Below are 14907 nucleotides of genomic sequence, written 5' to 3'. Positions count from 1 at the left end.
ATATATTAAAAATATAATAATAATAATTATTATTATTATTTGAAAACATTTTAATAAAAAAAAAATGTTTTTTCCCCCTTTTTTAGTTCTGGTGTTACTCTCTACAAATTTATTTTGTCTGCTTCATTTTTCTCAGTTGGACACTCAAAGCCCTGCTGAATCTAAACTGCTGTTTCGTTCTGGTGAACACATCCTGATCCGTCCTGTCTGCCTCTCTGTGTGTCCTCTGTGTTGTTTATGTCCACATTTATATGTCTGGCTGGACAGGCCACATCTCCCTACAGGGGAGGAATACGGTCGAAAGGATGAGAGGACAGAAAAGGGCTGCATATTACCTTGAGGGTAACGGCCACATGGAGGAATGAAGGAAGGGATAAACGGATGGGGGGACGAGTAGATAGACATGGTCAGATTTATGCCCTTGACGCTTATGCTGCTCCACAGAATCCCACAGGAACAAGAGAAAATAATAGTTGAATTTATAAAAATGACCCTGTTCAAAAGTTTACATACCCTTGATTCTTAATACTGTGTTGTTACCTGAATGATCCACAGCTGTTTTTTTTTAGTTTTTTTTTGTGATAGTTGTTCATGAGTCCCTTATTTGTTATGAAAAGTTAAACAGACTGCTGTTCTTCAGAAAAATCCTTCAGGTCCCACAAATTCTTTGGTTTTCCAGCATTTTTGTGTCTTTGAACCCTTTCCAACAATAACTATGATTTTGAGATCCATCTTTTCACACTGAGCACAGAGAGGACAGAAAAGGGCTGCATATTACCTTGAGGGTAACGGCCACATGGAGGAATGAAGGAAGGGATAAACGGATGGGGGGACGAGTAGATAGACATGGTCAGATTTATGCCCTTGACGCTTATGCTGCTCCACAGAATCCCACAGGAAAACAAACCTGCTCAGAATTTCAGGAAAGCCAAGAAATGAAGAGCAGTGAAAAGCTTACAGAGGGAGACAAATTCATGGTTGAAAGTGATTTAAATTTGAATTTAGGGAAATAGAACATTAAAATGGAATGAAATTTAAATACATTTTATACAACAGTTTTGGCATTAGTAGTGGGTATTTAGACTCTTTTTATATGTTACATTACGCCAGTGGGTGGCGACAAATGTCTATGAATCAACTGATTAATTCAAAAGCATAGATTCATTCAGGAATGAAGACAAGCGTCTTTATAATAGAATCATTGAATCATTCACGCAACACATTCATTTACAATGCTGAATAATGAAGAAACAGAACAGTGACCGTCTATATGAATGAGCCGATGAAACATTCATTCAACCGCTTCGTTCAAAATCGCTGAATCATGCAGGAACAAAAGAGGTGACCGTTTTTTATGAATGAGCCAATGAATCAATTAAACTGATTCATTCATGATGAACACTAAATCATTCAGGAACAAAATAAGTGACACTTTACATTATATATTAATATTATAAATGAATGTTTTAGTTCAAATATATGAAATTACATAATTACTCTACATAATATAATTTTCCCATAAGTATTTTTTGTTTCAAATGTATGAAATGTAAGAATTACAGTATATATTTTACCCTTTGCTCAAAGTTTTCTGAGAAATCTGCTTTGAGGTTCATCTGCAAGTCTTTTTGCTTAAATACCTTCTTTAGGTGAGGCTTTTTACACAAAACCTCAGCGAGTCTCCACATGTTCTGCTGTACAACTATCACACACTGACCGATTGCACCACTAGAACTTCAGATTGTTTTAGAGGCTTGATTCTTTAATCATAAGGAACTGTAGTGATAAGACATGAAAATGCAAGATATTTTCTTGAAATTTTCATGTATGTGCAGAATTTATAGAGCTCATCTGGAAGCTGACTGGTTGGCTTTTTCCTCTGTTTTGTTTCAGAGGGATGTCCATTTCTGGTTCGCCACAGGAGGGGCTGGTTTCTGTCTGAGCAGGAAGCTGGCAGAGAAGATGGCACCCTGGGCAAGGTGAAGCCTGATTCAGCGTGTGTGTTTGACTTTGATTTTGAGGCCATGTCATGCATATGTTGGTACTTGTGTCTTGATCACAAAAGGTACCTCAATTGTTTCTCCTAGACAGCAATGAGTCTAAATTGAGAGTATATGTATTAGTCGCATATCTCTATTTGCAGTGGTCCCAGGTTCGAGCAGACCTCCGCTGTGATCATGTTACCTGATGACTGTACGGTGGGCTTTATAATTGAGAGGCATCTGGGAATCTCAATGGTCCATAGCAACATGTTCCACTCTCATCTGGAAAACCTACTTCTTCTTGCCCCTAGCGATATCCCAAAACAGGTGAGATTTTTGGTGTGGTGGCTGTTAGTATTGCTTGTATTTAAGTGTTGAAGTGTTGGTATGGAAATTAATGATAGCATCTTTTGACTTAGGCTAGTAAGCAACCACCTAGCAATACTTTAGCATGCACTCAGGCAAGCATTCACAACACCTTAGCATATAGCAACTTTACCACAGCTCGAATCATGCTAAATGTTGAAAAGAAATGATCAGAATCATTTTCTAAGTATGTTTTGAACCACCTAGAATACCCTAGCAATCACTTAGACTAACCTAGCAACCACCTAGCAATGCCCTAGAAACATCTACTGTAGAATACCTTAGCATCCACCTTGCAAAGTGCTAACAATCACTCAGGCAAGCAGTCACAACAACTTAGCATATTTTGCAACCTTAGTGCAGACAAAAACTATTAAAATTTTCTTCTGAAAATGTTTTTCTTTTCTTTCCACAGTATGCTACAGATAACTCAAAGAACTGATATTAATATTTTAGCTCAAAGAACTGGACAGTAAAATTTTAACTTCAAGAACGGCAGGCTATTTTACACCAAAGAACAGAAGGCTAATATTTCACTTCCAAAACTGGATGCTAATATTTTACCACAAAAAACTAGATGCTAAAGTTTTACCACCAAAAAACTGGATGCTATACCTTACCTCAAAGAACTGAAGGCAAATATTTGACCTCAAAGAATTGGATGCTAATATATTATCACAAAAATCTAGATGCTAATCTTTTATCACAAAACAAACAAACAAACAAACAAAAAACTATTTTACCACAAAGAACTGAGCGTTAATATTTTACCACAAAGAACTGGATGCTAATATTTTACAGAGAACTGAAGGCTAGTATTTTACCTCAAAGAACTGGATGCTATTTTAACAAAAAATAACTAGATGCCAATATTTTACCTCAAAGAACTGGATGTTAATATATTTAGCTGTAAAAAAAAACACATTTTGGGCCAAAATGAGATGTTAGTTAAAATCAGACTACTTTTCAATTCTAACAGCATGTTATCTATTCTTCCTGTTTGTTTCTCGACCTCTAACACTGAAGGTGACTCTCAGCTACGGATGGTTCGAGAATAAAATGAACAGTGTTGAGCTAAAAGGAGTTTTTACCAAAGATGAAGATCCGTCCAAGTTAGTCATACACACACCTTCACACACCCACAGGCCCTGTGGATACAGATTTGTTATTTATGACTAAATTATGATGCATACTGCCGCTAACTCCACTTTCCTTTGTTCATTCAAGACAAATTATAGTTAAAGTAAGATAAAGCCGCTTTAACTTGTGTAAAAGCATGTTATCCTTCTATTAAAGTTCCTGAAATCTAATTTCATGCTAATATATGTTTATCTGTAAAATATGCTTACCACAGTGAGTTCGGTATCTTCTCACACATCTTTCTGCCTGTGCTAGCATTAAACATCCAAGCCTTTTCTGTTATCACCACAAATCCATGCTTACATACTCCATGAGCAGACATCTCTTACGGGCAGCACTTCCTTGTACATCTTAATCTGCTTAATCTGAATACATTTGTCTGAATGTATTGCCAAACTCTTCACAGGCTAAAAGGTTTTGCGTTTTCCTCAAGAGATAATGCATACTTGTTTTTGAGACCCAGTAAAGTTCGGTTCCTGCTTAAGATTTCTCAAACTTCAACCATGGCTTGAAGCCAAACCCATAAAACAATCAAATCCTTTTACTTTTTTTTTTAAACATTTTTTTAAATCTATGACTTTTAAAAACTCACCATAGAGTGTGAATATGATGCATTTAAAGGGTTAGTTCACCCAAAAATGAACATTCGGTCATTAATTACTCACCCTCATGTCATTCCAAACCCGCAAGACATTCGTTCATCTTTGGAACACAAATTAAGATATTTTTTATGAAATCCAAGGCTTTCTGACCCTCCATAGACAGGAAGGGTCCTACCAAGATCAAGGCACAGAAATGTAGTAAGGACGTCATTAAAATGGTCCATGACATCAGTGGTTCAACCGTAATTTTAAGAAAGTTGTTTTTTTTTCTTTGCGCACAAAAAGTATTCTCATAGCTTCCTAAAATTACTGTTGAACCACTGATGTCACATGGACCATTTTAACAAAGTCCTTACTACATTTCTGTGCCTTGATCGTGGTAGGACCCTTGCTGTTTATGGAGGGGCAGAGAGCTCTCGGATTTCATCAAAAATATCTTAAATTGTGTTCCGAAAATGAACTAAATGTCTTGCGGGTTTGGATCGACATAAGGGTGAGCAATTAATTACAGAATTTTCATTTTTGGGTAAACTATCCCTTTAAGATGTTTTTAGCTAATGTTGTTCTGTTTTTTTAAAATCAGATTCAGGACAGTCCATTGTCTTCTCTACCCTACAACAAGTTGGTGCCCTGTAGCCCTCAAAAGCGCCTTGTCATGGAATCAACATGTTCTCCCATGATGCAACAGGCTAACTGGACAATAATTACGTATAATGTGACAATTTCAATGCATAGTGTCCTTACAAAACATTTGTGTTTTGTAAAGTCCAAGGAGCCAACAAAAGCTGAAAGCACTGCATTTTGGTCAAACGAGGAAACTGAGAAACCTCAACCTTTAACTGAGCCATCAGTTATTGAAATTGGAAGTGTAACTTCTGTCTACACGCTGCACATTTTAGTTATTATATGATCATCTGATTCCTTGAATACTTAATATATTTGTAATTATTAAATAACACATCTCTGTCAATGCACTGTATATTTGTTTGTAAGTGTAAAATGCTTTAAAATCAGTTAACTTGATGAATTTGTTTTGAAAAATTTCAAATCAAAAGTTTTCGAAATGGTAATCAAATTTGTTTCTTTCTATTATCACTCGTATTCTTGTATTTGCACTGCACGCATTTTGATTACTGTAATATATTTGTACTGTATGATTTAAATGAAGCACATAAGTGGATATCCAATAAAATATGTTTTGAAATACATTTTCATACAGTTTTAGATAAATAAAGATTATTTTCCTGTATAATTAATCTGAATGATTTCCTAACTCAAATATATGTATTGTGATGTATTTGTGTGTGTTTTTCTACATTAGACAGATAATGTAGAAAAACATTAGACTCTACATTAGACCTTTAAGACAGGGTCTTGACATACTGTGGGTACTGGCCCTTTAAGACCACCTGCCAATCAAATGAATCAAGCAATCAAGTGGGAGGTGGTCAATGTGAACAAACTGAGAGTTTGGCACACCAAACAAACTAGCATAATTCCAGTGTGGATTATACAATGTAAGGCCTAACCAATCACAGCATCTTCCCCTGAGTGAGTTTGATTCTTTGTGTTATGTCTGCTGGTGGCTGATTACCCTTTGAAGTGCTTATGTTTGGGCTGGAGAAGCTGAAACCTTTGAAATATTGGCCTGTATTTGTTTATATGTTGGATTAGTTGAGTATTTACTTGGCTTGGCTTGTTTAGTGTTGAAAAGCCTTTGATGAACTTTTGAGTGCACTTTGATCATGTGAATGGACCTATGGAAAACTGATTTAATGTTATTTATTTAGCATTTTAATAAGTTTAATATTTGATGATCGATTTGAGTGTTTGACTGATGACTTTCTTTCTTGCCATCTTAATGTTTTCTTTAGCTGGTGGATTTCTGTTTAGTTTAGCAAGTGGATAGTCTAAATCTACTAGTGCAAATACTTTTTAGTTATTTAGTGTTTATTTATTTTTCATTACATGTGATGTTATCAGCAGCCTAATCTGAGTAAAGTTAACATATATTTTTGCTTCAATGACAGAAGCACTGACATGAACCCCACAAGTTTTTTCTTATCTGATAATCATGCTTAATATGTTTTTATTTATATAAAATATAAAACAAATTAGAATATTATATAAATATACTGCTACCAATTTGCCTTATATTTTATGTAAATTAATATATTTGTAATTTATTTTTTCATTTTATATTTTCTATTTTATTGGCAACATTGTGCTCAAACCTGTGAACCTTATTGAGATGAGTGTGCTATATATAACTATAACTATTAATATAGACCTCTTTGAATAAATGCATGCTATTGATCTGTTAAGCATATGCGTACATATAAATGAGAAATGCCATATTCATTTTTCTTCCCAAGTTCCGATGAACTTTCTACCTCAAAGTATTACAGTATAGTATTAAATGGCCCTTTTACTTGTTTTACAACACAAATTTGGGAAGTTTTCTTTCAGCCCCATAAGTCTTTATGTCCACTTGTGACATTCAGTAGACCAAATCAAACCAACCAGAGAAGAAGTTTCACAATCTCATTTTCTGCAGTCTGCTCACCACCTGATCTGTGTGGCCATAAAAGCAGCTGGAGATAATAAAAGCCCTCACACGCTCGTATTCATCTTGTAGTCGGGAGACACAGGGAGGTTTATAATGCCACCACAGTACCACAAGAACGTCACGCTTTTAAATGCCCTTTTAAATTGTTTATTGTAACTATTATATTACATTGTTACATGTGTATTGCGGAATATATTTAAGTGTCACAATTTTTTTTTCAAAGGAAAATAATATATTATATAATATATTTATTTAATATACAATTATAACACAATATAAATAATGTTATGCTATTTATTTTAGACAAGACAATCAAATATATGTATTTATGTATATTTATATGTGTGCTGCTTTGCGATCAATAATTTTTATTTATTCATAGTCTCTTATGCTCTTCAAGGCTGCAAATAATAACCTCTCTGTGATTATTTGTCTTGTTTTTGAGAAGTCTCTCTGATGGGACCGATGTTGCAACAATGCAGTGTCTTCCTACCATTACCTTAACCAACGCGTTGCGTTTAAATCATAGACTGTATAGGTTTAAATCATCTGGCTCCCCCGTCTCTCTGTCGCTCTGTGTACCTGGCCTGTACCACTACACTCGCAGTCTTCAGAGCTTGTGTCCCCCGATTATAAAAATAAGGCTTTTATGAAAACACTAAATAAAAAATTGCTTACCAACACACAAACCATTCACATTTGCTAAATTGGCCTAAAATGGAAGGCTCCGGCTGAAGATTTGGCTCTCCCCAACGGGAGTCGGCTCTTCTCGTTCGCTACAAAGAATCGGCTCTTAGAGCCGGCTCGTTCGCGAACGACACATCACTACTTCTAAAGGCTGTTTGTGCCAATCCTTATGGCTGTAGTTACTCGCTGGGCCCCATATCTCGCTTCCATACAGGGCAATAGGCAGTATGACACTATCGAAAATCTTTGTCCAAATTCTGATGGGGATGTTTATTTTGAATAATTTTGTTCGTATCGCGTGCAGTGCCCTGGAACTAGAGTTTAAGTGGATCCAGAACTTAAGAACTCTTTTTTTAATGATTAGATTTAGGGGGAGACGGCCTAACTCGGCTCTGCAGGCGTTATTAGGTGTGTTTCTGTGCACATGAAGGATGCTTCTGCAGAACTCTACATGCAGAGCTTCTAAAGGGTGTTTGTGCCAGTCCTTATGACTGGAGTTACTCGCTGGGCCCCAGATCTCGCTTCCATACAGGGCAATAGGCAGTATGACACTATCGAAAATCTTTGTCCAAATTCTGATGGGGATGTTTATTTTGAATAATTTTGTTCGTATCGCGTGCAGTGCCCTGCGGGCTTTTATAAGTAATGTTTTAATTTCCAATTTGAAATTTCCAGTGGCAGTTAAAACCAGACCAAGATAATTATATTGTAAAGCATGTTGAAGTGTGGTGTTGTTTAAAGTAAATATATGTTTATGTTCTAGATTTCTGTGTCTTCTCTGAAATATCATAATCTTAGTTTTTTGGATGTTGACGTCTAAGGCCCAATCATGGCAGTATTTAGTTAAAATGTCAAGGTTGTTCTGGAGACCTTCTGGTGTTTTAGATAGAATTAGCAAGTCGTCTGCATACAGTAAATATTTGACTTCTGTGTGGAATAATTGTAGTCCTGGACTGTTTGATTGGTCCAGTAGATCTGCCAGTTCATTGATATATATGTTAAATAAAGTCGGGCTGAGGCAGCAGCCCTGTCTCGCTCCTCGCTGTTGAGAAAAATAGTCTGTCCTTTGCTGTCCAATTTTTACTGCACATTTATTTTATTTTGGTTATACATGTTTTTTTATTAAGTCATATATTTTACCCCCTATATGTCACTTGGAATGATTTTATAAAACAATCCATTATGCCAAACGGAGTCAAAAGCCTTCTTAAAATCTATGAAGAATGCAAATATTTTTCCATCTTTCTTTTGGTGTATATGTTCATTTATTAACGTGTGTGAATATGGTCAGTGGTTCAATGTTTAGGGAGGAAGCCAATTTGAGATTTGCTGATTACGTTGTGCTGCTTTAAGAAAGATGAAATCTGAGAGTTGATTATAGAGCAAAATACTTTTCCTAAATTACTGGTTACACATATCCCTCTGTAGTTATTAGGATCTGTTTTGTCTCTACTTTTAAAGATAGGAGAGATGAGTCCTGTGTTCCAGACCCCAGGAAAAATGCCTGAACTCAAAATCAAGTTAAAAAGTTTGAGTAATGCAATCTGAAATTCAGGAGAGCCGTTTTTAAGCATCTAATTTTTTATGTTGTCAGGGCCACAGGATTTCTTGCATTTGAGGGATTTCAGTTTTCCAATAAGTTCTTGTTGGGTTATTGGATAATCTAATGGATTTTGGTTGTTTTTGCTACATGATTCAAGAGCATTAAATTTTTCAAGGACTTTTAATTGGTTGGGATTAGTGATCAATTGTGTTTTCCATCTTCTGAAGTGTGTTGTTATAATAATCCAATTTCTTTTCTTCTGTGTGTTTTTGTATTGTTTCAGAAGTTCTGAGTGCTTTAAGCGTTATTCTGAGTTGACTGGATCTTTGTGTTTTTGATTTGAAATGAATCGTAGCTCTTGTCTTATTGTTTTACAGTCATGGTCAAACCACTTTTCAGAAGGTTTTTGTTTTTGTTTTGTCCCCCCCGCCCCCCAATAAATTCTGTAATCATATTTTAGTATATGTTTATAATATATTCATTTACTCTCAATGAACAAATGTATTTTTGGAGGTAGATGACATTATATTATAGCATACAAAATATATTTAAGTGTCACTTATTGATATAAATATAGTTACATACACACACATACATACAAAAATACATACAGGGCCGTCCTTAGCTGATGCGGGTCCCAGTGCGAGTTAGGGAGCGGGGCCCCCTTCGATCTGTTCGCAATCACGTTCCAGGGAGCTAATCTGTGCGCAATCGCGTTCCTTTGCTCCCCCTCGGTCTGTTCGCCATGGGGGCCCCCTCAAGCACGGGGCCTGGTGCTACAGCACCAGTTGCACCCCCCTAAGGATGGCCCTGCTTATATATATATTAGTGCTGTCAAATGGTTAATTGCGATTAATGGCATCCTAAATAAAGGTTTATGTTTACATAATATATGTGTCTGTACTGTGTATATTTCGAATTTATTTAAGACACGAGTTTCACAATTTGAGTTGAATTACTGAAATAAATGAACTTTTCCACGACAATTCTAATTTATTGAGATGCACCTGTAAATACACATGCATGTATATATTTAAGAAAAATGTTAGGTTTATATATTAAATGTATTTATATATAATATAAATTATATGACTATAAATATATACATGTAAATATTTTCAAAATATATAGGCCTACTGTATGTGTTTCTTTATATATACATAATAAATATACACAGTACACTTTTTTTGTAGGCAGATTGTTATATTATATGAAATATATTTAAATCTCACTAAATTATTTTATATAAACTAAATATATAAATAAATAATGTATAATATTTATAAGTATATATTAATTTAATAAATTATATTTCAAATTAATTCTGTTATGGTGTAGTTACGAATTTTACCAGCAGGGGCGAACGTGACTATTCTCACCTGGCTAACGTTAACCCAACTCACAGAAGTCTAAATAAATAAACGGAAAGAAAAGACACTTTTTCAAAGACCGTTGTGTAAAGACATCCAGCAGTTGCTCATTCCGAGTGGATCTATCAGGTTGAGAAGAGAAAGCGTTTTGATGTCGTATGTGTTGGTCAATGAAAGCCCTGCAGCTTGATAACAGTGTTTATGTGTGTTTGTGTACTTGGCACTGAAAGCTTGAGCTCTCAATAGGCTACATCCGTGTGCGCGTTTATTTGAGAATGAAACTCAAGGAAACTGCCTAAAGATGTCTGGGCCGTAACTGAAGTTTTAAAACAGAAATCATTTCGCATAAGGAACATTTACATAAGTACCATCAATTAATATAATGAATGTAGTCTGTATGATATTATGAAGCACACCTTTCATTTTAACCCATGCTGTCATTCCCATTAATGTGTTTATAAATATTTATTTAATAATGTTCGACAACATTAATAATAATAATAATAGTAATAAATTTTTACATTTTTCAATATTCATGAAAATGTACAATGTTACAATCAAAATAATTTAATTGTTTTAAAAATAAACTTAAATTGTTATTTAATAATTTCCAATAATAATCGAATAATGTTTTTAATATGTCAATAATGTCACAATTTTCACATTATTATTATTATTTAGGTTGTAATTTTTTTCCAGTATTCAATATACATGAAATGGTCTTTATTTTTAACTATAATAATTTATTATTAATAACAACAACAACAACTACTACTACTACTACTACTACTACTACTACTACTACTACTACAACAACAACAACTACTACTACTACTACTACTACTACTACTACTACTACTACTAATAATAATAATACATATTCATGAAAATGTACAATCAAAATAATGTAATGGTTTAAAAAAACATTAAATTATTTCAAAATTTCCAATAATCTTCATAATTTTTACGATTATTATTATTATTATTATTTAAATTGTAAAGTACATTTTCAGTGTTAATTAAAATATTATAATTCAAATAAATCATTTTTATTTTGAATATACATTTTGTATTTTCATAAATTATTATTATGATTTAGGCAGTACATTTTTCCAGATTTTCAATATTCTTGAAAAGTTACTGTCCAAATAATTGAATGGTCCTAAAAATCGAATAATAATTTAATAATAATAAAATGGTAACGTATGTATGTTTTTAGCATTCATACAAATTGTATAATCCAAATAATTCATTTCCATTTTTCTTTTAAATTTTGTTTTAAATATAATTTTTTTTCTATTATTTTCTAATAATAATAATAATAATAATAATAGTTTATGATTTGTGGTTGAAATGAATTTCTTCTTGAGATTCATCTTTTATTACTGGTGCTTATGGTACATGACTAGACTGCTGTTGCCATGACAACTGAAATTTGATGAACATGTTGACATACCAGTATCTTGATGATATCTGAGTTTTATTGCTCTTCCGGAGCTCATGAGATTTCAATAATGTTTCATTGAAGTATCAAGTTTGTCTAAATTTGAAAGTCCTTGGGAGAAATCTAATTACGTTTATAACAAAGTCTCTGATTTTTGCAGACTTTGGTGTTTTGAGATTCTTCCGAAACTCTAGATACATTAAATACATTAGATTTCCGAGTTCTGTTTCCCGAGAGAAAGATCAGGTATATCTGCTTCGTCGCTGTCTTGGAGAAACAGTTGAGATATTAAAGCGATCACATTGGTCATTTGTTGTTTAAACTTGCTTTAAAAAGCCTGGTATTTCTTTCTGAGGCTGGATGTATTGAAAGCACCTTAGCAATGCCACGGTTCACACGGACAAGCTGTGTGGTGCTGCAGCTCTTGGGAATCAATAGCCATCGCGCCTTGAACCCGTATGACCCCAGCAGCCCCCTACAAAACAATCAATAGGTAAATCAATGCGATCTCAATGAAGACACAAGCTCTCGCAGCAGGCTTCTCACTGAAAGTATTTTCTCTTTTTTTCTGAGGGGCCATTTGTGGCGTAGCGGCCATCAGTTGATGTTGATAATGGAGGGGGCAGTGAGAGGCAGAGTAGAGAGCGGTGGAGTGGCCCTCACTCTAAGAGCCCGCTGAGGGTTCATCTCCATGGAACCGTTCTCCTCTCAACGGCATTCACAGACCCAGAGACACACGTTGACTTCTAACCAGACCTTTCTATGAGAGTGCAAGAAAACCCTCGGCTCACTGTGTTTCTGTTTATAACCAGCTAATGTCGAACATTTTTTGCAATGTGAGAGCATGTCTTAAAAATCTACACATCCTCAGGACATTTGTGTTGGGTTTAGATGAGTCTTTCATGAGACTTTGTGTTGCATTAAGAGTTTTCATTAATAGAAAAAATTTAAATTAAAATAATTGACAAAAAAAAAAAAAAATTCATAATATTTATAAATGAAGATTTATGTATTTTAATGTATATTTAATTTAGAAATAATATTTTTCTATTTAATTGATAAAAACAAATTGAATTATTATAAATATTTATAGATTTTGTTTGATATGTAAAAATAGGATATAAATTAAATGTGAAATGAAATAGGTTATTACATTTTATATTATTTATAATATCCTTTATTACGTGTTTTTATTTAGTTTATAAATATTTAAATTCACATTAAATGTATAAAATATATGTTAAGTTTAGATTTTCAATTAATGAAAATAAATGGAATTATAAATATTATTTAAAAATTAAATTGGGAATTATTATTTCTTAAATATAAACAGAATTTATTGCATATATTTTTATTAGACTTTTAAATATTTTAATTAATATTTCATTTATAAAATCGTTTTTAGGTTTAGCTTTTTAATTAATGAAAAATGTAAAATTAAATATTTTCTTTGTATTTAATTTATTAATATTGTTTAAATTCATCAATGCAGTTGCATTTTAATGCAATAAAAATTGTTATAAATATGAAAATGTGATTTATAATGTTTAGTAATATTTATAGAAATCATAATTTTAAATATTTATATATCTATATACGTGTGTGTGTGTGTATGTGTATATATTTATGTATATGTATAATATGTATGTTTAAATATAAATTTATACATTTTATATTTAATTTATAAATAATATTTACCAATTTATAAAACACATTTTAAGGGTTTAAAACCAAATGAAGCAACAACACACAAAAAAATTGTTAACATGAAGTTGTGAAATTGTCGTTTGTATCGATGCCAAAACCATATGCGCACATTGCACCTCATTCGTGAAACATGCTAAACAGATTTCGGTGTAATTCGTAAAACTAATTTTGCGTAAATTGTCATTACATTTGATTTAATTGCGTCAATTTACAACCGATTTATGCAAATTTGTTCTACTCATGTTTAATAGATGAGGCCCAATAAATAAACTGACAGACTGCAGATCGATTTAAAACCAAGTTTTTCTTTAACCTATTAATGACATTTTCTTGATTAAAGAACACTTTTTAAGGTGATCACATGACTTATAGGTTTATTAAGCCGAATCAGTGTGAGATTGTGTATAATGACTCTTGACTGGTTACTTAATGATTACATGTTCAGTTAAAAGCAACATGACCCAAAACACCTGATCTGTGTAAAAGTGCAGCTGTATAACCCTCCACTGAAACTCTGTAGTGCTTTTCTCAAAGGACAGCTCACATGGGGACCTTGTGCAACAAAAAAAGCCTGACCGTATTGCCTCTATAAATCCATCCAGAGGCTTTTTGTGCTCTTCTAGAGAACAGAATAGCTCCTGTTCCATCTGATAGCCCTCAGAGATATAGCAAGTGCAGGACTGCCAATCACCTTCACTCTGAAACTCTTTCAGTTGCCTGAAATGGGACTTTTCCTGTTTTCTCAAGCCAGACAGAAGAAGCAGAGGTCATTTCTTCAGCACTGACCCTCTAACCCTTGTTCCAATTAATTCTGGACCAACCGTGATGTAGAAAAAGTCCTCCAAACAGGGAATCTTAGGCCCCAGAAACAAAAAATACGACTCAGTGAGACCAAAAGGACCGGTTATTTATTTATTTTTTTTGTCATGGACGTCACACAAACACATGGCTGTCATAGTGTATGTTCTTCTATCTCTTCAAGGGGACTCACAGTGACTCAGTTCGTGCTGTCTTTGTCCCTGTCCCTGTAGGGTCAATACTGTGATTTAACCCTGAAGTTCAGGATTTGATGCTCGCACCTTAACTTGCATGCTAAGGGCAAAGAGCTTGGGTCAGATCGAAATGACCTTGTGAGGAGAGAGGGAACAAAATGATAAGACAAAATAATCAAACATTGCTGTTTTAGGACCATGAACAAGATGCAATATTTTGTAATAACCCTCATTTTTTGTTCCAGTCATTTTGACCCAGAAAGGGCTTTCTTTTTCCTAAGTATGCTAGTTATTATTGCATTGGACTAAAACATTAAAAATCGTGTATATATATATGCTGCCGTTCAAAAATTTGGGATCAGTAAAATTTTTATTTTATTTTTTTTTATGGCGTCTCTTATGCTCATCAAGGCTGTATTTATTTGATAAAAATTAAATTTTGTGAAATTATTGCAATTTCTAATATTGGTTTCCTATTTTTATATGCTTCAAAATATAATTTATT

The 14907-nt window shown here is 33.6% G+C and overlaps 2 protein-coding genes across 5 annotated transcripts in view; both read left to right on the top strand.

Moving 5' to 3' along the window:
• LOC107665528 (beta-1,3-N-acetylglucosaminyltransferase manic fringe-like) overlaps window positions 1-5207 on the top strand; it is a 19519-nt gene extending 14312 nt beyond the window's left edge. Inside the window, exons 5-8 of one of the 2 annotated variants that reach the window (XM_016456441.1) lie at window positions 1894-1979; window positions 2144-2309; window positions 3375-3460; window positions 4674-5207. In XM_016456441.1, coding sequence (XP_016311927.1) covers window positions 1894-1979; window positions 2144-2309; window positions 3375-3460; window positions 4674-4770 — 435 coding nt within the window. In that variant the 3' untranslated portion in view covers window positions 4771-5207. Of the gene's footprint in view, window positions 1-1893; window positions 1980-2143; window positions 2310-2763; window positions 3275-3374; window positions 3461-4673 lie in introns of those variants that run through there. The other variant, XM_016456442.1, reaches the window with a different exon arrangement.
• Window positions 5208-5542: 335 nt separating this feature from the next.
• Window positions 5543-14907, top strand: part of LOC107665513 (protein phosphatase 1 regulatory subunit 29-like) — a 153808-nt gene continuing 144443 nt past the window's right edge. For all 3 annotated transcript variants that reach the window (XR_001631558.1, XR_001631559.1, XM_016456422.1), the window contains exon 1: window positions 5543-5641. The gene's annotated coding sequence lies outside the window, so the exon portion shown is untranslated. The remainder of the gene's footprint in view (window positions 5642-14907) is intronic.

Source organism: Sinocyclocheilus anshuiensis, unplaced genomic scaffold (genome assembly GCF_001515605.1).
Source record: "Sinocyclocheilus anshuiensis isolate Anshui unplaced genomic scaffold, SAMN03320099.WGS_v1.1 scaffold543, whole genome shotgun sequence".
NCBI lineage: Eukaryota > Metazoa > Chordata > Actinopteri > Cypriniformes > Cyprinidae > Sinocyclocheilus > Sinocyclocheilus anshuiensis.
The sequence above is the reverse complement of the archived record's forward strand: the minus strand, read 5'-3'. Positions and strand labels throughout refer to the sequence as shown.